Below are 25,041 nucleotides of genomic sequence, written 5' to 3'. Positions count from 1 at the left end.
ATCCGTGTTCCCTTAAGGCAAGTCCTTTCAAAAGTCTAAACTTCAGTTTCCTCTTCTATAACGTGTATGCCAATTAAATGAACTCTCTGCCAGGCCACAAGCTATGACACAATGGAAAGGTAGTTGGGCTTTGGGGTCAGGCACAACTACGAATTCCAGCTCCTCCACTTAGTAGCTGTGTTATCCAGGGAAGGACATGTTCTGACACTGGCTGACGCCTAACTGTGTGCACACATAGACAATTCTTTCATTGAATCTTCAACCCCCTGAGTAAAGTTAATCTTTACTTTAATCTCCGTTTTGAAAACTAAGCCAAGACACGGTGAGCCTGAGTAATTTATCCTTTGTCACCCAACTCTAAAAGAGCTGGATTTGCGCCCAGCATGTAGATTTCAGCGTCTTCATGGTAGATCGCCACCCTCAGTTGCCACCTGAACAGTAAACTTGTCCACGAAGTGGCTGAGCTGAATCCGTAACTGGAGCGAACCAGCCGTCTGGCTTTGGAATGCAGACCGCCCCTGGCCGACTGCCAGAGGCGGGAGGCCTGAAGTTTGGGCTTCTTGCCGCCCTACCCTGTCCACCACAACGCTGTTATCAAGCCTAAACTTTTAGGAAAGGCACGAAATTAACTCACTTTACACACAGAGATACACAGTGGGACGATTTTGGCTTTTTAAGCTAACTCAGAAAATGGAGATACGGGCTGGGCGCAGTGTCTCACGCCTGTAATCCCAGCACTTTGGGAGGCCGAGGCGGGCGAATCTTGAGGTCAGGAGATCGAGACCATCCTGGCCAACATGGTGAAACCCCGTCTCTACCAACAATACAAAAAATTAGTAGGACGTGGTGGCACGCGCCTGTAGTCCCAGCTACTCGGGAGGCTGAGGCAGGAGAATCGCTTGAACCCGGGAGGCGGACGTTGCAGTGAGCTGAGATCGCGCCACTGCACTCTAGCCTGGGCGAGAGAGCGAGACTTCGCCTCAAAAAAAAAAAAAGAAAAGAAAAGAAAAGAAATTGGAGACATGGCAACCGAAGGCACCTCCTCCCGTCTGCCTCCAGGTGGCGCTATAGGACCGGTCCATCTTCCACAGCGCAGACGCCTCAGTTTGGCCTCCCTCGGAGGCCATGCAGCGGAGAAACATGACTTCGTGGCTAGAGGGGCATTTCCTAGGAGACGCCCATGTCGCCGCGTAACCTTCACATACTTCCGCTTCCGGTTCTTTATTCCGGAAATTGCTCTCAGAGGCAGCGTGAGGTTGTGCTCTTTGTGAAATTTCACCATGGCGTACCGTGGCCAGGGCCAGAAAGTGCAGAAGGTTATGGTGCAGCCCATCGTATCCTACGCAGGATGTCAGGACTGGGAGGTTCGGGCCAGAATACGGGGTGCGAAGGCGCACACTGAGAGCAGGCCTGGGGTAGCGGAGTACGAATCCACATCCCATGAGCCCCCGGGGCGACCAAGACTGGAAGAAAGCGCGGGTAGTTGAAGAACCGTGATGGTGGGGAGGTGGTCTTGGGTGGATCTCTGCCGTGGGGGAATGCAGGAATGGAGGCGGCGAAAGGAGGGAAGAGAACTTTAGGTGCGGAGTGAAAACGGGAGTTAAAGGTTTCGGGAAACTCCAGGGGAATGAAAGTAGAAGGGATGTTCTTTAATCTTTAGAAGACCCCTAATGAATGCCCAGCTGGGCACTTTTTGTTTGCGTAAGCACCAGACCTCGCGTTCAGTATACCAAGGTGAGACGGAAACAGGGTCGTCCAGTTGTTTCAGGAAGCAGAGTCTATGCTGCTTTTGTATTTTTTCCTTAGCCACTGTGGTGCAGAACCTCATCTTCAGATACTTACAAAATGTACGTAAGTTGCTTGTTTCGTAACTATTTTTTAAATAAGAGATGAACTGATTTAGTTTTTTGTGTTAACCTGAGTGATCGCTGTGTTCTAGAATTTAAAAATAGATGTGACTGGAGATTGAAGGGTAATCGAGGGGAAGGAGTACTGAGAAAGCACTAATGTGGTGAAGTGGTGTGTATCCATGCCACTTCCCAACATGCAAAGAATTGTATTATTACTTTGCAAGATCAAAAATACTTTTTAATTCCAAAAAGTATTATCAGCAGACTTGAGCATGGTATTTGGGCATCAGTAGTTTTGTTAGTAGTGATTATGCCTAGAACGTTGGAACCTCTCCCCTTTAAGATGAAACACATTGGAAGAAAAACCCAACCAACTTAAACCATGTCAAGAGGTGATGTGTTTAATATCTGTTGGAAAACTTAAAGACGGAAAAAGAAAGAAGGGGTAGCTTCAGAGGAATTTGGTGGCAGCTGCTTTCCTTTGGGGGGAACTTTAGCAACTTAAATTTTATAGTGTGACAACACAACTGAAAAACATTAATTTCAGGTGATAATAATTTTTAACCACCTGAATTGAGGGCTCCTGTCCTGGTTGTTAGGTGTGTGACATGAGAAAGCTTTGTTTTGGAACTGGATTTTGCTGCAAGATATAAGCCCTTGGTCATTAGAAATTGCTGCTTTGTGCTATGCTGTCAAAAACTTTCACTCTTAAATAGATTGAAACCAGAAGCAGTAAGAAATGTTGAGTCCCAAGATTACAGGAAAATTATTAGGTTATATAGTTCCAATATAGAACTTATTAAATGAAAATTCTCTTTGAGATTATTATTACTGGTGAATAATTCTTAGATATGGGCTAATTAGTTAAAACTCTTGACTTACATTCATTACAGTTTTTTTTAGGAGCCATATTTCTCTTGTCGTTTGACCAAAATGGTTAGGTTTTGTGTACTTCAATTTTGGGAGGGGGGCGGGGGAGGGGGCAAGATCTTGCTTAATGTTGCACAGGCTAATCTTGAACACCTGGCCACAAAGCGAATTATTCTGCTTTGGCATCCCAAAGTACTGGAATTACAGGTGTGAATCGAGGCAGCTGGCCTGTTTTTCTTTTTCTTTTTTTTCTTTTCTTTTTTTTTCTTTTTTTTTTAAGACGGAGTCTTACTCTGTCGCCCAGGCTGGAGTGTAGTGGCTCAATCTCGGCTCACTGCAGTTTCCGCCTCCCGGGTTCAAGTGATTCCCCTGCTTCAGCCTCCTGATAACTGGTACTACAGGCGTGTGCTACCATGTCCAGCTAATTTTTTTTGTATTTTTAGTAGAGATGGGGCTTCACCATGTTAGCCAGGATGCTCTCTATCTCTTGACCTTGTGATCCACCTGCCTGGGCCTCCCCAAGTGCTGGGATTACAGGCATGAGTCGCTGCGCCCGGCCCCATTTTTCTTTTTTTAACGTTTCTACTTTTATGATTATTTCAGAGATCGCGGATTCAGGTGTGGCTCTATGAGCAAGTGAATATGCGGATAGAAGGCTGTATCATTGTGAGTATCCAGGCAATTTTATCTCATAGCAGTTTGGTCATAGAAAAAGATTTCTCAGAAAGTGGCTAGCCAGAACAGTGTATAAAAAGTGAAAGATCCAACCTAAGCAAAGTTTTTTGGGGGCCGCTATTTAGCCTTTTTTCATTGTTGATAGGTAAGGATTGGGTAATTTTTAATAGACAGGGAAAATTAACTTTTAATTCATTTTCTTTCCTCTGTCTGTGTTGAGAAGAAAATTTGTATTTTATTTTTGAGAAAGGGCCTTGTTCTGTTGCTTAGGCTGGAGTGCAGTGGCACAGTCATGGCTCGTTGAGACCTCCTGGGCTCAAGCAGTCCTCCTGCCTCAGCCTTCCAAGTAGCTAGGACCAAAAGTGTGCACCATCACAGCCTGCTAAATTTTTATTTTTTATAGAGACGAGGTCTCACATTGTTGTCCAGGCTGGTCTCCTGGGCTCAGGTGATTCTCCCACCTCAGCCTCTCAAAGTCTTGGGATTACAGGCATGAGCCACGATGCCTGGCTGAAAATTAACTTTTAAAAATTATTTGAAAAAAAAATATTTGAGCAACGATGTTAGTATGGAGAGAGGGGACAAAAGAAAGGAAATTAGGAAGGGTGGAGACTAATGGAATTGTTTGTTGTGGGTTAGGTGATACCTGAATAGAGCTCAGTGGGGTTAAATAGGGATAGCAGGCTACCTTAAGTAATTTTTTTTTTTTAAGTTGGGATCTTGCTTTGTCACCCAGGTGCTGTCAGAGCTCACTACAATCTTGAACTCCTTGGCTCAAGTGATTCTTCCACCTCAGCCTCTAGTAGCTGGGACTATAGGCATGCACCACCATGTCCAGCTAATTTTTAAATATTTTGCTGGGCACGGTGGCTCACGTCTGTAATCCTAGCACTTTGGGAGGCCGAGCATGATGAATCACTTTGGCTCCGGAGTTCGAGACCAGCCTGGGCAACATGATGAAACCCTGTTTCTACCAGAAATACAGAAAGTAGCCGGGCACGGTGGTGCGCCCTGTAGTCCCAGTTACTTGGTGGGGCTGAGGCAGCAGAATTGCTTGAACCCAGGAGGTCGAGCTGCAGTGAGCCGAGGTCACACCACTGCATTCTAGCCTGGGAGACAAAGTGAGATCCTTTCTCAAAAAAAAGAAAAAAGACTTTGGGTGGAAGGTGGAGTGCGGGGCTTGAGATGAGTGAATCTTTGAAGTTAGTTGGATTTTGTATCTGCATAGGTATACACATTTAAAATGGGTTGGATGTGATTTTCTTTGACGATGACAGTTTGTTTATTTTTCTAGGGTTTTGATGAATATATGAACCTTGTATTAGATGATGCAGAAGAGATTCATTCTAAAACAAAGTCAAGAAAACAACTGGGTAAGGATATAAGTGGTCTTACAGAATCGTAGAAATGTTTTGTTCACTTGCAGAATTCAGTGACCTGCAACTCAGTTCATGTTTGATTTTACTTTGCATTTGAGAAGTTATTATTCAGAGTAGTAGTACACTTTTGAAATTATTCTCTACCACTCACTTCTCACCACACTCCATTTTGGCTTCTCTGCCCAGAGAGCTCTCACCAAGGGAACCAAAGACTAGTGGTGTTAAATCTAATGATCAGTACTAATCCTCATTTTAATTAAACTCTCAACAGCATTTGGCACCATTGGCCACTCCCTCCTTAAAGCGCTTTGTTCCCTTGTCTGAGTGGGGGGGAAAACCCAAGTAGATTTTTCTATTTCCTCAGTTGACAATAATTAACACAGAAGACTTCTGTGACCAGATGTGTGGGCGTATTTCCCCACACACCAAGCAAGCAGTCAGTTCGGCAGTGGACGTCAGCTTGGAGTCGTCAAGTTCAGTTCAGTTCTAACACTATCTACCTGGAGATAGTGTCAGTTCCCAGAGGTTGAGGGCTCAATCCCCAAGATTGCCTTCCCTGCCCCTCGATGCTCCACCAGATGCCAATAGTCAGCTCCAGATTGTTTTACCTGTCCTTCTTACTGACTGGCTGTAAACTGGGTCCCATAACCCCTCCTTTGGTTTAATTAATTTGCTAGAGCAGCTCACAGAACTCAGGGAAACACTTATATTTACTGGTTTATTATAAAGGATATTACAAAGAATACAGATGAAGAGATGCACAGGGCAAGGCATATAGGAAGGGATGCGAATCACTGCTCTCTGGGAACCTCCATGTGTTGAGCTGTCAGAAACCCATTGTTTTCAGTTTTTATGTAAGCTTCATTATGTAGGCCTGACTGAATAAATTGGCTATTGGTGATCAGCTTAACCTTCAGCTCCTCTTCTCCTCCCTGGGTTGGAGGGTGGGGCTGAAAGTCTGACCTCACTAATGCCTTGGTCCTTTCAGTGAGCAGCTCCAATGCTGAAACTTTGCAGGGGCTGCTGGTGGTCAGTCAATCATTAGCATACAAAAAGGCAACACCTTAGAGATTCTGAGGATTTTAGGAGTTGTATGGGATTGAAGACCAAATAAATATTTTGCAGTATCACACCTTGGCTCTACGATATTATACTTGGGTTTTAATTTTTCATTTCTGGCTATTTTTCAGACTTGTATGTTCATTCTTTGGGACCCAGTCACTAAATGAGTTGCTCCAGGCTTGGTTCTAGGCCCTCCTGTCATTCAGTATTGTCTGCCTAGGCACTGGAGTACAGCTTCAATTACCATCTATGTATATTGACTCCCAAATTTGGGACTCCCAAGTCTGGGCCTATTCACCATTTCTACTTGAATGTTTCAAAGGCTTCTTAAAGTCAGCATATCAGAAAGCAAACTCAATTCCAACTCACACTGTTTAGAGCTATTGTATTATTATTTCCCGCCTTATTGAATGGCACCAGTTTCCAATTCAGCTTACTAATTGATTTCTCTGCAGCTACCTCCAGTTTGCTTTCCAGGCCTCAGTCATCTTTTAAAAACAATCTGAACATGTCATCCCTTTGCTTGAAATTCTTGAGTGACTTCCTGTTGCTCTTAGGATAAAAAAAATCTAATGATTCTGCAAATCTAATGATCTTTATGATCTAGTCTTATCTCCCTCTGCTCATCTCATATCACTGTGCCTTACTTTCTGAGCTTTAGCAACACTTGTCTTATTTCAGTTCTTTGAGTCTGTGCATTTGCCCAACCATTAATCTTTGTATATGATATTCCTTGTGTCTTTAGAGCTCAGATCAAATATCAGTTCTCTTAAGACAGTGGTCTCCAACCATTTTGGCACCAGAGACCAGTTTTGTGGAAGACAGTTTTTCTATGGACCGGAGTGTGGGGGATGGTTTTCGGATGATTCAAGCACATTACATTTATGGTGCACTTTATTTCTATTATTATTACATTGTAATATTTAATAAAATAGTGATACAACTCACCATCATGTAGAATCAGTGTGAGCCCTGAGCTTATTTTCCCACAACTAGACAGTCCCATCTGGGGGTGATGGGAGACAGTGACAGATCATTAGGCATTAGGTTCTCATAAGGAGTGCGCAACCTAGATCCCTCTATGCCCTGTTCACAATAGGTTTCATGCTCCTATGAGAATCTAAGGCCTCCGCTGATCTGACAGGAGGCAGAGCCCAGGCAGGAATACTAGTGATGTGGAGTGGCTGTAAATACAGATGAAGCTCTGCCACCTTGCCCACTGCTCACTTGCTGTGTGACCTGGTTTCTAACAGGGACCAGAACTGGTACTGGTCTGTGGCCCAGGGGTTAGGAAGCCCTGTTCTAAAAAGTTCAGAGTTTAATTTGATTTTGCTGGGGATGGGGGAGGCGGGGTTATGTGCTCCCTGAGTTTGTAGTAAAACATTTATTATTGAAATTATTTTATTAATGTCTCTCCTGTTATGAGATGCTTCACCATAAGTGCATGAATCATGCCTTTTTTGATCCCTAGTGTGCTCAGTACCTAACTCTATGCCTGGCGCATAATAGAAACTAAAAAATACTTGAATAATGAATGGTATTTCTTTCTTTTGTTTTTGGAGACGGAGTCTCACTCTGTTGCCCAGGCTGGAATGAAATGACGCGATCTTGGCTCACTGCAACCTCTGCCTCCTGGGTTTAAGCAATTCTGCTGCCTCAGACTCCCGAGTAGCTGGGACTACAGGCGTGCACCACCGCGCCTGGCTGATTTTTTGTGTTTTAGTAGAGATGGGGTTTCACTGTGTTGCCCAGGCTGGTCTCTAACTTCTGAGCTCAGGCAGTCCACCTGCCTTGGCCTCCCAAATGCTGGGATTACATGTGTGAGCCACTAAGCCTGGCAATGAACGGTATTTCTTAACCCAGTTAATGAATGGTCTTAGTATTCACGGTTTCAAGACACACTGAATCATTTCTGTTAACATCCCATTCACTTGAGGTTTATTTAGGCATTTTGTCTTCATTTGTTAAATGCTCACTAATACTTTTATCAGTGGTGGGTTTCAGGTGTCTCTCAGACCCTCAGGATTCTCATGAACCTATACTAGATATGTGGAAAGTAGATTCTGAGAAGCAGTATGGTGTTTCGCTAGCTTCTTCCTGCTTACACTATTTTTATGAAAACCTGGGTTTTTTAGATTTATTTATTTATTTTTTTTGGAGACGGAGTCTTGCTTTGTCTCCCAGGCTTGGGTGCCATGGCACAATCTCGGCTCACTACAACCTCCACCTCATGGGTTCAAGTGATTCTCCTGCCTCAGCCTCCTAAGTAACTGGGATTACAGGTGCATGCCGCCACACTTGGCTGATTTTTTATATTTTAGTAGAAGACGGGGTTTCACCGTGTTGTCCAGGCTGGTCTCAAACTCCTAAGCTCAGGCATTCCGCCCACCTTGGCCTCCCAAAGTGCTGGGATTATAGGCATAAGCCACCATACCCAGCTGGATTTTTCAGATTTTAAGATGTCTTGCCAGGAAGGGCAGGCTTACCCTCACCGAGGTCATATTATTTATAAATTATTTACCAACTGTTGAATTCTCATGGTAGTATTCATCCTGTAGAATAGAATATTATTAATACCTGCAGAAGCCTGGGAAAGTAGAACAGTTTAATTGCTGTTGGAGTTGATCAACATGTCTCAAACTGTTCTGCCAGTGAACACCAGTGTTCCTGAAGATGTTTATAGATTTCTTAGAAAAGTATCGTCTTAAATAACCTTAGGAAAGTTTGGGTAAAACTTAAACAGGTTTGTTTATTGTAGGGTGGAGTTTTGGTTTTTTTTTTTTTTGAGACAGAGTTTTGCTCTTGTTGCCCAGGCTGGCGTGCAATGGTGCGATCTCAGCTCACTGCAACCACCACCTCCCAGGTTCAAGCGATTCTCCTGCCTCAGCCTCGCAAGTAGCTGGGATTACAGGCACACGGCACCACGCCCAACTAATTTTGTATTTTTAGTAGAGATAGGGTGGAGTCTTTAATATACTAACAGCTTTAAGAATGGAGTTATAATATGCTATATTTCCCAAACTTGACATACGACTCATTTCCAAACTTTTACAAACTCAGCATTGGGAAATGTGGTATGAGGCCTATTGAGTTGACTTAGTTCATAGAAATGATGCTTGTCATGAAATATCATCTACCTTTGTTAGTTTGTAGAAAAGGTAAATGTATTCTAATGGAGCCAGAAAACATTTCACTATATGGACACTTGGAAATGTTTACGTGTTTTTATAAGAAAGCATTTTCAAAATGTTGTTCAAAAACTGGATACAAAATTCTGAGAGTAAAACATCTGAGTGTGTGGCTATTAATAGCCTTTTGTTGTTTTTGTGTTGCAGGTCGGATCATGCTGAAAGGAGATAATATTACTCTGCTACAAAGTGTCTCCAACTAGAAATGATCAATGAAGTGAGAAATTGTTGAGAAGAATACAGTTTGTTTTTAGATGTCCTTTGTCTAATATGAACATTTATTCATATTGTTTTGATTACCCTTGTGTTATACAAGATGGCAATAAATGCTGTGGGATTGTTTGTATTTAAAAATTTACATTGCTTCTTCCTATTCATCAGTAGAGACTTTTTACACACTAACACCGTTCGTTGTTGGTATTTACTTTAGTTTTCTGAAGGGTGGCAGTTGCCTTGAGCACTTGGTATTCGCAGAGCTTGGACCTGTAGATTTTGAGGCAGATTAGGAATTCTGCCTGACAGGTAAGCTTCCAGTATTGGGAGGTGGAGAAGGGGAGGGTTCACAAAAATAAATTGGGGTTATTGCACTAATAATTGTCTTCATCACTTCTGGTTCTGGATGCTGGAATACCAGAGTTTCTAACCTAAATAGGTTGGGTACGTTATTTAATTGGGTCAGTATTGCTCAACACTGTAACTGAGTCACTGTGAGGTCTTTGTGAATTTTATCACTAAGATCAGAATGTGAGAAGTATTTGGGTATAGGCAAAGAATGAAGTGCCTTTCAAGTACTTTAAAAATGAGTTAAGAGTTTACAGGAAAGAGACTGAGATTGGTAATCTGAAAAGGACCACAAGCACAGCTGGTAGGTAAATTGTTAGGCAGAATAATGGTATATTAGAGAAACACACCTGTCTCTTATTCTTTTTTTTTTTTTTTTTTTGGAGACGGAGTCTCGCTCTGTCACCCAGGCTGGAGTGCAGTGGCCGGATCTCTGCTCACTGCAAGCTCCGCCTCCCGGGTTTACGCCATTCTCCTGGCTCAGCCTCCCGAGTAGCTGGGACTACAGGCGCTCGCCACCTCGCCCGGCTAGTTTTTTGTACTTTTTAGTAGAGACGGGGTTTCACCGTGTTAGCCAGGATGGTCTCGATCTCCTGACCTTGTGATCCGCCCGTCTCGGCCTCCCAAAGTGCTAGGATTACAGGCTTGAGCCACCGCGCCCGGCTCTTATTCTTATCTCTTAAGAATTTTGGTTCTTCCCCCAGTGATTTCTGGTTGAATTCTTACGTGGGCAGGTTTCCCTTCCCCCAATATTGCACATGGTTCTAGTTAGAATTCTGTTAGATAGATAGTGAGCATATGCTGTTAGCTAGACACAGTGTTGAATCAGTACAGTGAAACAGACTGGTAAACAGGTAGTTTTAATGCCTCATCCTAAGTACTATTTAAATTGGATCTTGAAAGGTGAATAAGGCCTGCCTTAAGTTCTGCTAAAGGCAATGCTGTTATTAAGGATGGATAAGGAAGGACCAAGAAGTCTGGCTCCTACTTTTCTACATGCCTGTGAAGGAGACTGTAGTTTCAGTTCATGAAACTGAATAAAAGAAATCCTTTCTGAGATAAAGGAGATTTGTAGGTGAATGCAGAAGTGTATACAGCTTTGAACCGTGCATTCCATCTATATTCCTCCTGTCTGAACTCATGCTCTTTCTATTATATTTTGAAATAAAGGGCTGCATTAGTTCTTTTAACGTTTGAGTTTGAAATTAATTAAACTGATCACTACATGCAAAGAAAACATTGGGCAGCAGAGGGAGTTACAGCCCTGAGACTGCTTCAGCCCTGCTGGTGAAAAGATGGAGTTGAAGCTTTTTCAGAGCAGAGCAAAGACCTCCCTGCAGCCTTCTTGGCACCAGAATAGCTGGGAAGAAGGATAAAAGCCCAGAGGAGTATAATCTCTAAGAAAACCTGCTGGCTGCCTTTTCCATTTCCCTGTGTGGCCTTTCTGACCTGGCTGCCCTGTGGAAGCAGAGCTGTGCCTGCTGTGGCTTATTCTGAATGGATCAAGACATGGAAGGTTCTATTTTTGACAGAGCAAATGATGATAGTGAGAATTAAGGTACAGCGAACTCTTACAATTGAGGTCTGTATTTAGAAATCCCTGCTTGCTTTCCTGCTCTACTGGAGCCTGTGGTGTTTGCTTTTTAAGTTGTACTTTTCCACCATCTCTAGATTGTTTCTTCCAACCAGAATTTACGGGAGGCGTTGCTCTCTGCCTCATTAAGGTTACTAAAACATCCTGCTGGGAAGCTGCTCTTGTTGGCAGCCCTGGGTTATGTCAGCTTTTCTAGAACGGCTGTTGGTTGCCGAGGGGGTCATGATAGACACCCCTAACCCTCATAGCATTCTTGAAGTGGGAGTGGGAGGAATAGAGAATCAGGCTCTGAAAGAAAAGTGCTGATGTGGGCCTGGTGGTCAATTAGTAGCAGGTAGGGAGAAGGAAAAGTTTGAAAATAATAGGATATTGTGCTTTGGGGTACCAACTCTTGTCATATCACACTTGTCAACAGTTTCAGGATTAGAGAGTGTACCTCTAATTTGGATTAAGGCATTATGGGCCGGAAAGTGTCATGGTGGGGTAAGTAAGCCTAGTAGCATCACAGGTTAACTGGGTAACACAGGCATTTTCCTTAACTATCTACTGATGCATGCTTTTGTGAGGAAATGCTTGTTTGAACTTTATTGTTGAGACAGAGTCTTGCTGTGTTGCCCAGGCTGGAGTGCAGTGCCACAATCATAGTTGACTGTGATCTTGACCTCCTGGGCTCAAGCAATTCTCCCACTTCAGCCCCCTGAGTAGCTGGGACCACAGGCACACACCACCAAGCCTGGCAATTTTTTTTTTTAAATGGCAGAGGTAGTTAAGGCTTTATTTTGGAAAAAAACAAAAACAAAAACAAATTGTTTTATAGCTGGAGTCATGGGCCAGGGGGGTACCCCAGGCAATAAACTCCATGACTGGGTTGAGGGCTAGGACTGAGCCTCACTTAGGCGAGGCTATGTTCACTCCTGTTTCCTATGCTCCCTTGCACAGTGGCCTCTTCCACTGGCTCTGGGGCATCCACAGGAAGGGATGGGCTGGGAGGGGCTGCCATGGCCATTTACTTGGACAGGACATCAGAGGACTCGGACACCAGCTTCCCATCTTGCATCTCTATTTTCTTCACAACCACAGCACTGGAGGAACCCTGGAGAAGCTGGTGCGGCTAGAGGAGCTAGAGCCCCTGCCAGAGTCAAAGCTGGAACCTAGCCATAGCTGAGGCCAGGGCTTGTGAGGCCCCATAGGCCAAGCTCAGTGTACCTGAGTAGCCACTGGTGGTCTTTATATATATACTTATGTTCTACATCCCAGACTCCAGCCTGCTCTTGTTGCCCTCCAGCAGCTTCATGTAGGTGGCAGCCTCTGTGTCCGGGGCCAGCTTGACATTCCTCAGCTCCTGGTACGCCAGCTTGGGGGGTGGTGTCTTTTAAAAAAAAAAAAATTTAGTTTTAAATATTTATTTTTTTGAGACTGGGTTATAAGACTAGTTAATTTTTGTATTTTTGGTAGAGAGGGGACTTCGCTATGTTGCCCAGGCTGGTCTGAAACTCCTGGCCTCAATCAGTCTATCTGCCTTGGCCTCCCAAAGTACTGGGATTAACAGATGTGAGCCACTGCACCCAGCTGCATTGCTGTCCTTAATGGAGCCTCCCCATGATGCTTGGCGTTCATGATGGCAGCCTCCAGGGAAGTCTTCTGGCCTTTGAGGCTTTCAGTCTCAGCCTGGAGCCGGCTGATATTCTGGTTCATCTCCGAGATTTTCGTCTTTGTGCGACACATCATCCTCATGCTTCCCAGCCAGTGTCTGCAGTTCCTCGTACTTGATCTGGTATATGTTTTCAGCCTCCGCCCAACTGCGGTTGGCAATCTTGTGCTGGTCCTTGACCTCAGTGATGATGCTGTCTGTGTCCATGGAGTGGCTGTTGTCCATAGACAGAACCACAGATGTGTCCAAGATCTGGGACTGCAGCTCCTGGATCTCCTTTTCATACAGCTGCCTGATGAAGTTGATCTCATCAGTCAGCCCTTCCATGCAAGACTCCAGCTCTACATTGTTCATGTAAGCTTTATCCATAAACTTCTTGAAGACAAATTCATTGTCCATCTCTGTACACTTACTGATCTCATCCTCATGCTTATTCTTGAAGTCCTCCAGCAGCCCCTCCATGTTGCCAAGCTCTGCCTCCAGCTTCAGCTGCTCCTGGCCCAGAATGTACAGCTGCTGCCGAAGGTTGTTGATACAGCTCTCGAGCATGTTGTCCGTGTTGCTCCACGCTGTCTTCTGCTGCTGCTGGAGACTACGCTTGCTCTCCAGCATCTTGTTCTGCTGCTCCAGGAGCTGTATCGTGTCAGTGATGGAGGCAGACTTACTGATAAGGGTCTTGATCTACTCTTTCTCCTGGGTACACATGGCCTGGGTGTTGGGTTACACCTCCAGCTTGAGGGGGCTCAGCAGGCTCTGGTTCACCATGATGGCTGTGATGCTCCCCATTACCACTGGCCCCACTATAGCCTCCACTCAGACCCGGGCCGGCACCCAGACCACCCCAGAAGCACTGCTGCTACCCACTCGGGAGAGCCTTGAGGAGCTAATGCGGGCACTGGGCCTACTCATGTAGAAGCAGCTGCTGAAGACCCAGGGACCAGAGACGGATACCTTGTAGGACTTCTGGGTCACCCTGGTGAACATGGTAGGGGCAAGAGTGGAGGCAGATGGTCCAAACCAGGCAGAGATTTGAGAGGGAATAGAGAAGCTACATCTAGTCTAATTTTTAATTTTTTTTGCCCAGGCTAGTCTCCAACTCCTGAGGTCAAGCAATCCTGCTTCGGCCTCCCAAAGTTCTGGGATTACAGGTGTGAGCCACTGCGCTCGGCAAAACTTTATTTTTAAGGTAGCTTGAGGACTTACGTCTGTTAGTACCTGGAGATTAACTTAAAAGTTATATCCAATGGAATTATTAAAAATTTAAAAATGTTAGTACATTTTTATGATCAAAATCCAAACAGTATAGAAATAGAAATAGAAAAAAAGTTACTCCTTTTCCTACTAGTGTTCTCCTAGATGACCACTGTTAAGAGTTAGATGTTTATTCTTCTAAGCTTCATGCTAATAGATATAGATTGTTTTATCATTTTGGTATTTTATTCCTTTTTAAAAAATTGTTTTTAGGTTGAGTGCAGTGGCTTACACCTGTAATCCCAGCACTTTGGGAGGCTGAGGCAGGAGGACCACATGAGCTTAGGAGTTCGAGACCAGCCTGGGCAACATGGTGAGACCTCATTTCTTTTTTCTTTTTTTTTTTGAGACCGAGTTTCGCTCTTGTTGCCCAGGCTGGAGTGCAATGGCATGATCTCGGCTCACCACAGCCTCCGCCTCCAAGGTTGAAGCGATTCTCCTGCCTCAGCCTCCCAAGTAACTGGGATTACAGGCATGTGCCACCATGCCTGGCTAAATTTTTTTGTAATTTTAGTAGAGACGGGGTTTCTCCGTGTTGGTCAGGCTGGTCTCGAACTCCCGACCTCAGGTGATCCACCACTTCAGCCTCCTAACGTACTGGGATTACAGTTGTGAGCCACCGCGCCTGGCCTGTGAGACCCCATTTCTATAAAAAATAAATTTTAAAAAAGCCAGTTATGGCTCTGGTCCCAGCTACTTCAGAGGTTGAGACAGGAGGATTACTTGTGCCCAGGAGGTTGAGAGAGGCTACAGTGAGCTATGTTTATGTCACTGCATTCCAGCCTGGGTGACAGAGTGAGACCCTGTCTCAGAAGAATAAAAAATTGTTTTGAATTGTGGTAAAATACACATAATATATATTTACCATCTTAACCATTTTTAAGTGTGCAGTTCAGTAGTGTTAAGTATATTCACATTGTGCAGCCAATCTCCAGCATTTTTCTTCTTGCAGGACTGAAACTCTGTACCTATTAACTCTACATTTTCCCTAATGCCCTGGCAATCACCATTCTTCTTCCTTTCTGTCTCTATTATATTTTCTGTTCTAAGTACTTCATATAATAGAATCATGCAGTATTTGTCTCTTTGTGACTGGCTTATTTTATTTAGCATAATGTCCTCAAGCTTCATTCATGTTGTAGAAAATGTCAAAATTTGGAAAATGTAGAAAAAATTTTTTTCCGTCTTTTTGGGGGGACATGGGATGAAGACAGAGTCTCGCTCCATCACCCAGACTGGAGTGCAGCGACGCGATCTCGGTTCATTGCAACTTCCACCTCCCAGGTTCAAGTGATTCTTGTGCCTCAGCCTCCTGTGTGCTTGGACTACAGGTGTATGCCACCACACCTGGCTTATTTTTTCGTATATTTAGTAGAGACAAGGTTTCACTGTGTTAGCTAGGCTGGTCTTGGAACTCCTGGCCTCAGGTGATCCACCCGCCTCAGCCTTCCAAGTGCTGGGATTACAGGTATGAGCCATCATGCCCAGCCTCTTTCTTTGTTAGGCTGAATAATATTCCGTTGTATCCACATTTCACATTTTATTTGTCCATTGATGGACCATCTGGGTTGCTTCCATCTCTGCCTGTGGTGAGTAATATTGCTATGACCATGGGTATACAAATGTCTCTTTGAGAACATGCTTTCAGTTCTTTTGGATATATACCTAGATGTAGAATTGCTAGATCATATGGTGATGTTGTTTTTAAATTTTTGAGGAAGCACCCTACTATTTTTCATGGCAGCTTCACCATTTCACATTTTCACTAGCAGTGGATAAGGGTTCCAGTTTCTCCATATTTTTGCCAACACTTTCCTGGTTGTTTCGATAGCCACCTTTCTAATGGGTATGAAATGGCATCACTGTGGTTTTGATTTGTATTTCCCTAACAATTATTGATGTTAAGCATCTTTTCATGTGTTTATTGGCTATTCAGATGGAGAAATGTCTATTCCAATCCCATTTTTAAACAGGTTATTTAGTTTTTTTGTTGTTGAGTTGTAGGAGTTCTTTGTATATTTGGGATATTAATCTTGTATCAGATCTGTGATGTTTTCTCCCATTCCATAGGTTGCTTCTTTTCCCTCCATTGATTGGGTCCTTTGGTGCAAAGAAGGTTTTTAATTTTGATGTTCATTTTATCTATTTTTACCTTTATTGCCTTTTTGGTGTCTTAGGTGTTTTTACTTTGGGAAGGATTTCTTTTTCTTTTTTTCTCCTTTTTACAGTTGAGTATCCCAAATCCAAAATCTGACATGCTCCAAAATCTGAAGTTTTTTGAGAGCCTACATAACACTCCAAGGAAATGCTCATTGGAGAATTTTGGATTTTGGATTTTCAGATTTGGGACGATTAATGGGTAGGTATAATGCAGATATTTCAAAATCTGAAAAAAACCTAAAGTCTGAAACACTTCTAGTCCCAAACATTTTGGGTAAAGGATACTCAAACTGTTTTTTTTATTATAAGTAGACAGTTTATAATAATACTTTTTTTTTTTTTTGAGACAGTCTCGCTCTTGCCCAGACTGGAGTGCAGAGGCATGATCTCAGCTCACTGCAACCTCCACCCCCTGGGTTCAAGCGATTCTCATGTCTTAGCCTCCCTAGTAGCTGAGATTACAGGCGCCCAGCTAATTTTTATATTTTTATTAGAGATGGGGTTTCGCCATGTTGGCCAGGCTGGTTTCAAACTCCTGACCTCAAGTGATCTGCCCGCCTCAGCCTCCCAAAGTGCTGGGATTACAGGCATGAGCCATCGCACCCGGCCTTGAAATAGTACTTATTTATGGAACACAAAGTGATGTTACATTTATGAATGCAATGTAAAATAATTAAATCAAGCCAATTAACATATTCATTACTTCAAACCCTTTTTTTGTGGTGAGAACATTTGAAAGTTAGCAATTTTGGAATGTTCAATACACTTATGAACTACATTTGTAATGATGTATGATAGGTATCAAAGACTTACTTATTTCTCTGTCTCCTATCTGTTTGTTTGTTTGTTTGTTTGTTTGAGACAGTCTCACTCTGTCGCCCAGGCTAGAGTGTAGTGGTGCGATCTCAGCTCACTGCAACCTCCGCCTCCCAGGTTCAAGTGATTCTCCTGCCTCAGCCTCCCGAGTAGCTGGGATTACAGGCGTGCAACACCACACCCAGCTAATTTTTGTATTTTTAGGAGAGACAGGGTTTCGCCATGTTGGCCAGGCTAGTCTCAAAGCCCTGATCTCAAGTAATCCCCCCGCCTCGGCCTTCCAAAGTGCTGGGATTATAGGGCTGAGCCACTGCGCACAGCCCTCTGACATCTTTTTAAAGAGACCAGTTCTCACTGTGTTACCCACTGTGCCTGGCTTAACTGAGATTTTGTACCCATTTACTGTTACCACACCATTCTGCTCACTCTCCAGCCTTTGTAACCACTGTTCTCAGCCTCTATGCGTTCAATGGTTTTAAATTTCACTTGTGAGAATTTGTCTTCCTGTGCCTGGCTTATTTTTTCTTGCATAATGTTCTCCAATTCCTTCACATTGTTTCAAATAGCAGAATTTCCTTTTTTTAAGGCTGAGTATTATTTCATCATGTATGTATAACACATTTTCTTTATCTATTCATCTGTTGTTTGTTTGAGACAGGGTCTTAACTCTGTTGCCAAGGCTGTAGTGCAGTGGCATGACCACAACTAACTGCAGCCTCAAACTCCTGGCCTCAGATGTTCCTTCTACCTCAGCCTTCTGAGTAGCTGGGACTACAGGTGTGCACCCCCACAGCCGGCTAATTTTTTTGTATTTTTTATAGATACAGGGTTTCGCCATGTTGCCCAGGCTGGTCTTGCAAACTCCTGGGATTAAGCCATCCTCCTGCCTTGGCCTCCCAAAATGTTGGGATTAGAGGTGTGAGCCACTGCACTAACCATTGATTCATCTGTTGATGAGGACTTAGGTTGATTCCATAACTTGGCTGTTGTGAATAGTGTTGCAATCAACATGGGAGTGTGGATGTCTTTGACAAACTGACTTCATATGTCCATACAGTTTTTCATAATGGCTCTTCTAATTTACATTACCACCAATGATATATAAGTTTTCTGTTTTCTCCACATCTTCTCCAACACTTACCTTTTTTTTTTTTTTTTTTTTTTGAGACGGAGTCTCGCTCTGTCACCCAGGCTGGAGTGCAGTGGCCGGATCTCAGCTCACTGCAAGCTCCGCCTCCCGGGTTCACGCCATTCTCCTGCCTCAGCCTCCCGAGTAGCTGGGACTACAGGCGCCTGCCACCTCGCCCGGCTAAGTTTTTTTTTTGTATTTTTTAGTAGAGACGGGGTTTCACTGTGTTAGCCAGGATAGTCTCGATCTCCTGACCTCGTGATCCGCCCGTCTCGGCCTCCCAAAGTGCTGGGATTACAGGCTTGAGCCACCGCGCCCGGCCACTTACCTTTTTTTGATAATAGCCATTCTGGCAAGTGTGAGATGATATCTCATTGTGGTTTTAATTTGTGTTTTCCAAATGATTAGCAATATTGTACATTTTTTCTTTTTTTTTGATACGGGGTCTCACTTTGTCACTCATGCTGAAGTGCAGTGGTGCCACCTTGGCTCACTGCAGCCTCGACCTCCTGGGGTCAAGTGATTCTCCTGCCTCAGCCCTGAATAGGCAGTCTAGCTGGGTCATTATCTCCACTGTTCCTTGTGAGGTAGGACCAGGTTGGGCTTCCTGAGAAGCACTTCAGAATGCTAGGGAAGCAGTGTGTCTGCCTTCAGTTCTCTTTTCTTCTGTAGAAACCATGGTCCCTCTGGTGGTGTGCTAGCTTGGGGAAGGGGGTGGCATGGTCGAAGTGAGGCTGTGTCTCTCTACCCCTCTAATTCAATTTTCATTCAGTCCTTTGGACCACATGTGTTTTAGGCTTGTTTCCAAATAATGGGGTTTTCAAAAAGATATTTTAGTCTGTGGATAGTTGCTAGTTGAACTTTCTGGAGGTGTCAGGGACTGGAGTCAGACTTCCTATTCTGCCATCTCGCTGGATGTCATTACCCACATTTTTATTCTTTATACACACATACTCTCTGCAGCTTGACTCTTGCCAGTAAAACTTGGACATAATTCCATGTTAAATAGCTGTGACATTCTCCATTGTATGCTCTCCCAATTTAAGTAATCAGCCCCATTTTTATAGATATTCTAGGGTCTTTCCAATTTTTTGCTGTTATAAAGAGTTCTTGTACATCTTTATACCTATTTGTGTCTACCTACATGATTCTGTGAGATAAATTGTTACAAGTAGAATTGCTAAATCAAAGGATGTGTATATTTAAAAAAAATTCTGTAGGTACGTCTAAATTGCCTTCTAAAGAACATATGAGAAAATTGTTTTCCTTATAACAGCCAATCATCAGGCAGCAGTTTTAATAAAAATGAAAGGCTCAGTCAGGGGCCGTGGCTCAGACCAGGAGTCCCTTTCTTCAGTACCTTTTCATCTTAAAAGGGGATCATGTGTCCAATGAAGAATTGTTAAATGCTAAATCGTTGAAAAAGTTGGCAGTTGAAGTGGTAATCTTGGACTGTATGGGGGAATACAAATGAAGAAGTGATGCAACTGATTTTACTCAGTAAACCGGTAGATATTACTCCCTCTTCTAATTAAGAAAATAATTCAGCCGGACACAGTGGCTCATGCCTGTAATCCCAGCACTTTGGGAGGCTGAGACAAGCAGATCACGAGGTCAGGAGTTCCATACCAGCCTAACCAACATGGTGAAATCCCGTCTCCTAAAAATACAAAAATTAGCTGGGCGTGGTGGTGGGCACCTGTAATCCCAGCTACTTAGGAGGCTGAGGCAGGAGAATTGCTTGAACCCAGGAGGCAGAGGTTGCAGTTGCAGTGAGCTGAGATCACACCACCACTGCACTCCAGCCTGGGTGACAGAGCGAGACTCTGTCTCAAAAAAGAAAAGAAAAGAAAAGAATTCCTGGGAAAGATGATCTGGATCTTCATTTCATGTCCATAGAAACTACTGTCTTGAGTGCTAAGAGATTAGCTGTGTACCCAGGGCCATCCTGAGATAAAGGTGTTTTGCTAGGCAGGGAAATTGTACAGGGGAACTGGGAGGAAAGAACAAATGAATACCTCTTCCTGATGAACTGATTGCTAAATCAGAGATATGGTAGACAGTAGGAATGGAATGGGGGAAGGAGTATTTTCTTTAGAAAAGCCGACTTCTTTAGATCCTGAACTTGATAGTGGACTCAGTTTTTGAGGATATATTTTAGTTTTCACCATTGTTGGCTTTTATTGGATATTATTATATCCAATGAATATAAAATTCAGTCTGTTTTTGGAGTTTTGGTGGCACAGTTCGGTATAGAGGGAAAGATGGCATGGAGACATTTAAACCCAGTCCAACATACGTGGGTTTAAATCCCAACTTTATAATTACCCATACCTCTCAACCCCAGTTTCATAGAGCTGTTGGAATAACTTGAGATAATACGTATAAAGTACTTCATCAGGCTGCAAAAATCCTTGGAAAGTATTTGTTACAAATGAAAATGATTTATAGTTTAAGTGATTTATCTAGGAATATGTGTGGGGAAAAGGTAAACTCAAGCTTCTGTTCCACATAGAGCAAGACAAGAAATTACAATTTTGAGGATCAGTTTTGTTTATTTAGTCAAGCATATTAAGGTATAATTTATAGGTACCAAAACTCATGCTTTTTATGTGTATACTTTGATGATTTCTGGCAAGTGTATACAGTCATGTAACCGTTATCACAGTCAAAATATGCAATATTTCTGTGATCTCAAATGTTGCCCTGGGCCCCTTTACAGTCAACCTGTCTCACTTACCCACAGCTCCTAGTAACCACTGATCTGATTTCCGACTCTATAGTATTATATTTTTCCAAATGTTATGTAAATGAAATATTATAATATGTAGTCTTTTGTATCTAGCTTCCTTCATAGAATGCATTTTGTTTTTGTTTGTTTTTTGTTTGTTTGTTTTTACAGAGTCTCACTCTGTTGCCCAGGCTGGAGTACAGTGGTGTAATCTCGGCTCACTGCAACCTCCGCCTCCCAGGTTCAAGCAGTTTTCCTGCCTCTGTCTCCCAAGTATCTGGGATTACAAGCACACCCCACCATGCTCAACTAATTTTTTTGTATTTTTAGTAGAGATGGGGTTTCACCATATTGGCCAGGCTGGTCTTGAACTCCTGACCTCAAGTGATCTGCCTGCCTCAGCCTCCCAAAGTGCTGGGATTACAGGCATGAGCCACTGCACTGGGCCCATATAATGCTTTTGAGATTTATTAATTCCTTGCATGTATCAATAGTTTGTTCCATTTAATTACTGATTAATATTTCTTTGTATGGATGTACTTTTGTCGATCAAGTATTAATAGTTGACATTAGGCTGGGCACTGTGGCTCACACCTATAATCCTAGCACACTCTAGGAGACCAAGACGGGCAGATTACTTGAGGTCAGGAGTTCAAAACCAGCCTGGCCAACATGGTGAAACCCTGTCTCTACTAAAAATACACACACACACAAAAGCTGGGCATGGTGGTAGGTGGCTACTTGGGAGGCTGAGTCAGGAGAATCGCTTGAACCTGGGAGGCGGTGGTTGCAGTGAGCTAAGATCATGCCACTGCACTCCAAACTGGGGGTAACAGAGCAAGACTCCATCTCAAAAAAAAAGAAAAGTGACTTTAAGGTTATTTACTGCTTAGGGCAATTTTGCATAAAGTAAAATTTACGTGTAGGCCTTTTGTGAACATTTTAACTTTTTTGGATGAATATCTAGGAATGTGGTGGTTAGGTCAAATGATTAGTTGTGTTTAACTTTGTGAGAGGTTCTCAGACTGTTTTGAAAGTGGTGGCACCATTTTGCATGCCCACTAGCGATGTTTAAGAGTTCTAGTTGCGGCCAGGCACCGTGGCTCATGCCTGTAATCCCAGCACTTCGGGAGGCTGGTGTGGGTGGATCATGAGGTCAGGAGATCAAGATCATCCTGGCTAACACGGTGAAACCCCATCTCTGCTAAAAATACAAAACATTAGCCGGGTGTGGTGGCACGTGCCTGTAGTTCCAACTACTTGGCTTGGGAGGCTGAGGCAGGAGAATCACTTGAACTCGGGAGGTGGAGGTTGCAGTAAGCTGAGATCACGTCACTGCACTCACACCTGGCGACAGAGTGAGACTCCGTCTCCAAGAAAAAAAAGAGTTCTAGTTGCTCTGTATCCTCACCAACACTTGGTATTGTCAGATTTATTTTATTTTTTTCTCCATGCTAGTAGATGAATAGCAGTATCATTGTTTTAATTGTCATTTTCCTGTGACAAATGATTTTTGTGTGTCTTTTCATGTGCTTATTTGACATCACATACTTCTTTGGTGAAGTATTTCAAGACTTTTTGCTGATTTTTAAAAATTTGGTTGTTTGATTTCCTTTTTTTGTGTTGGGAGGGTTCTTCTGGATGAAAAGTTCCTTATCAGATAGGTGTTTTGCAAATATTTTCTGCTGGTCTGTGGCTTGTCTTCATTTCTCTATAATATCGTTAAAGAACACAAGTTTTAGCCTGGACAAACAACATGTTGAAACCCCATGTCTACAAAAATTAGCTGGCTGAGCATGGTAGTGCACGCCTGTAATCCCAGCTACCTGGGGGACTGAAATCTGGGGGACTGAGGTGGGAGGATCACTTGAACCTGGAAAGTCGAGGCTACAGTGAGCTGAGATCATGCCACTGCACTCCAGCCTTAGAGACAGAGTGAGACCCTGTCTCAAAAAAAAAAAAAAAAAAAAGAAAAGAAAAAGAAAAAACACAAGTTTTTTGTTTTTATTATTTCTTTTTTTTTTTTTTGGTGATGGAGTCTCGCTCTGTCGCCCAGGCTAGAGTGCAGTGGTACAATCTCAGCCACTGCAACTTCCGCCTCCCTGGTTCAGGCAATTCTCCTGTCTCAACCTCCTGAGTAACTGGGACTACAGGCACAGGCCGCCTCACCTGGCTAATTTTTTATATTTTGGTAGCGACGGGGTTTTACCGTGTTACTCAGGCTGGTCTCAAACTCCTGAGCTCAGGCAGTCTGCCCGCGTCGACCTCCCAAAGTGCTAGAATTACAGGCGTGAGCCACCGCGCCCACCCTTTTTAAAAATTCTTATATTTTTACATTTATGATACATTTTGGGTTAATTTTTAAAATATGGTGTGAGTTATGGATTATGGTTCATTTTTTTGCATATGGATGTTCATTTATTCCAGAACCATTTGTTTAAGGCTATTGGTTTTCACTGAATTGCCTTACTACCTTTTTTCAAAACCAATTGACCATATACATGGGTATTTTTCTGGATGCTCTTATTGTTTCGTTGACCTATAGGTCTGTCATTTTACCGATACCATATTATGTTGATTACTTTAGCTTTATAGTAAACTTTGACATCAGGTAATTTGAATCCTCCAGTTGTGTTCTTCCTTTTGCAAGTATTTTGGCTATTCTAGGGTCTTTGCTTTTCCATTTAGATTTTAGAATCAGTTTACTGATTTCTTTAAAAAAAAAAAAACAAAATCTGGGATTTTGGTTGAGATTGTTTAACTCTATTAAGCATTTTGGGGAAAATTGTTATCTTAACAAATTATTATCTTAACAATATCTTAACAACCTGGCCAACATGGTGAAACCCCGTCTCTACTAAAAATACAAAAAAATTAGCCAGGCGTGGTGGTGGTGGTGTGTGCCTGTAATCCCAGCTACTCGGGAGGCTGAGACAGGAGAATGTCTTGAACCTGGAAGGTGGAGGTTGCAGTGAGCCGAAATCAAGCTACTGCACTCTAGCCTGGGTAACAAGAGCGAAACTCCATCTCAAAACAAACAAACAAACGAAAAACAATATTGTCTTTCCAGTGGTGAATATGGTATATCTCCCCATTTATTTGGATTTTTCTGTTTCTCTCATCAGCATTTTGTAGTTTTCAGCTTTCCCACATTTTGTTAGGTTTATCCCTTCATGAGTATTTCTCTTTTTTTCTTTTTCTGAGACAGTCTCACTCTTGTTGACCAGGCTGGAGTGCAGCAGTGGGGTCATGGCGCACTGCAGCCTTGACTTCTCAGGCTCAGGTGATCCTCCTACCTCAGCCTCCCAAGTAGCTGGGACTACGGCTGCATGCCACTATGCCCAGCTAATTTTTTGTATTTTTAGTAGAGGCAGGATTTTACCACGTTTCCCAGGCTGGTCTCAAACTTCTGGGCTCAAGTGATTGCCCTGCCTCGGCCTCCCAAAGTGTTGGGATTGCAGGCACAAGCCACTGCACCTGGCTGTTTTATATTTTTGATGCCACTATAAATGGTACTGTTTTTGTAATTTTGACTTCCAATTGTTTTTATTGACCTTGTATCCTATGACCCTACTAAGCTCAGTTCTTTGTTATAGTAGGTGTTTTTTTGTAGGTGGCTTGGGATTTTCTTTTTTAAGTTGTCTATAAGGTGTACAAAACTGAAATAATTACTACAGTCAGGCAAATTAACCTGTCACCTTCCATAGTAACTTGTTTTTTTGTCTGGTAAGAGTACTTAACATCTACTGTCTTAGCAAATTTTTCATTTATAATACAGTATTATTAACTGTTGTCCTCATGCTGTCCATTAGGTCTCTAGACCTGCTCATCGTACGCAACTGCCAGTTTTTGCCCTTCAACCTACTTCTCCCCATTTCTCCCCCTCCCTGCCCCTGGTAACCACTGTTCTCCTCTGTTTCTATGTTCAGATGATCTCCACCTTACAATTTTTCAACTTTTGGATGGTGAGAAAATAACATACATTTAGTACACCCCTTGACTTACTATGGGGCTCTACCCAGATAAACCCATTGTAAGTTTAATATATAAGTAAAAAACAAAAGTTTCTTCCCCCCCCCCCCCAGATGGAGTCTCACTCTGTCACCCAGGCTGGAGTGCAGTGG

General features: G+C 43.1%; 1 protein-coding gene and 1 pseudogene across 5 annotated transcripts; one reads left to right on the top strand and one right to left on the bottom strand.

The window, feature by feature from the left end:
- The first annotated feature begins 1,205 nt into the window (after positions 1–1,205).
- Positions 1,206–9,397, top strand: SNRPE (small nuclear ribonucleoprotein polypeptide E). 5 transcript variants are annotated; one of them, XM_025390464.1, is made up of 5 exons: positions 1,206–1,334; positions 1,821–1,847; positions 3,324–3,386; positions 4,690–4,768; positions 9,172–9,382. In XM_025390464.1, exons 1-5 carry the CDS (start codon positions 1,281–1,283, stop codon positions 9,225–9,227), a joined length of 279 nt encoding a protein of 92 aa, XP_025246249.1. In that variant the 5' UTR covers positions 1,206–1,280; the 3' UTR covers positions 9,228–9,382. The 5 variants fall into 5 exon arrangements, with proteins under 5 accessions (XP_025246249.1, XP_025246232.1, XP_025246256.1 ...); XM_025390471.1 differs by having other exon boundaries at positions 1,226–1,364; positions 1,807–1,847; positions 9,172–9,393; XM_025390476.1 differs by lacking the exon at positions 1,206–1,334 and adding an exon at positions 1,495–1,580 and having other exon boundaries at positions 1,807–1,847; positions 9,172–9,393.
- Positions 9,398–12,185: 2,788 nt separating this feature from the next.
- On the bottom strand, positions 12,186–13,814 carry LOC112631279 (annotated as a pseudogene).
- Between the last annotated feature and the right edge of the window lie 11,227 nt (positions 13,815–25,041).

Source organism: Theropithecus gelada, chromosome 1, assembly GCF_003255815.1.
Source record: "Theropithecus gelada isolate Dixy chromosome 1, Tgel_1.0, whole genome shotgun sequence".
Lineage (NCBI taxonomy): Eukaryota > Metazoa > Chordata > Mammalia > Primates > Cercopithecidae > Theropithecus > Theropithecus gelada.
The sequence above is the reverse complement of the archived record's forward strand: the minus strand, read 5'-3'. Positions and strand labels throughout refer to the sequence as shown.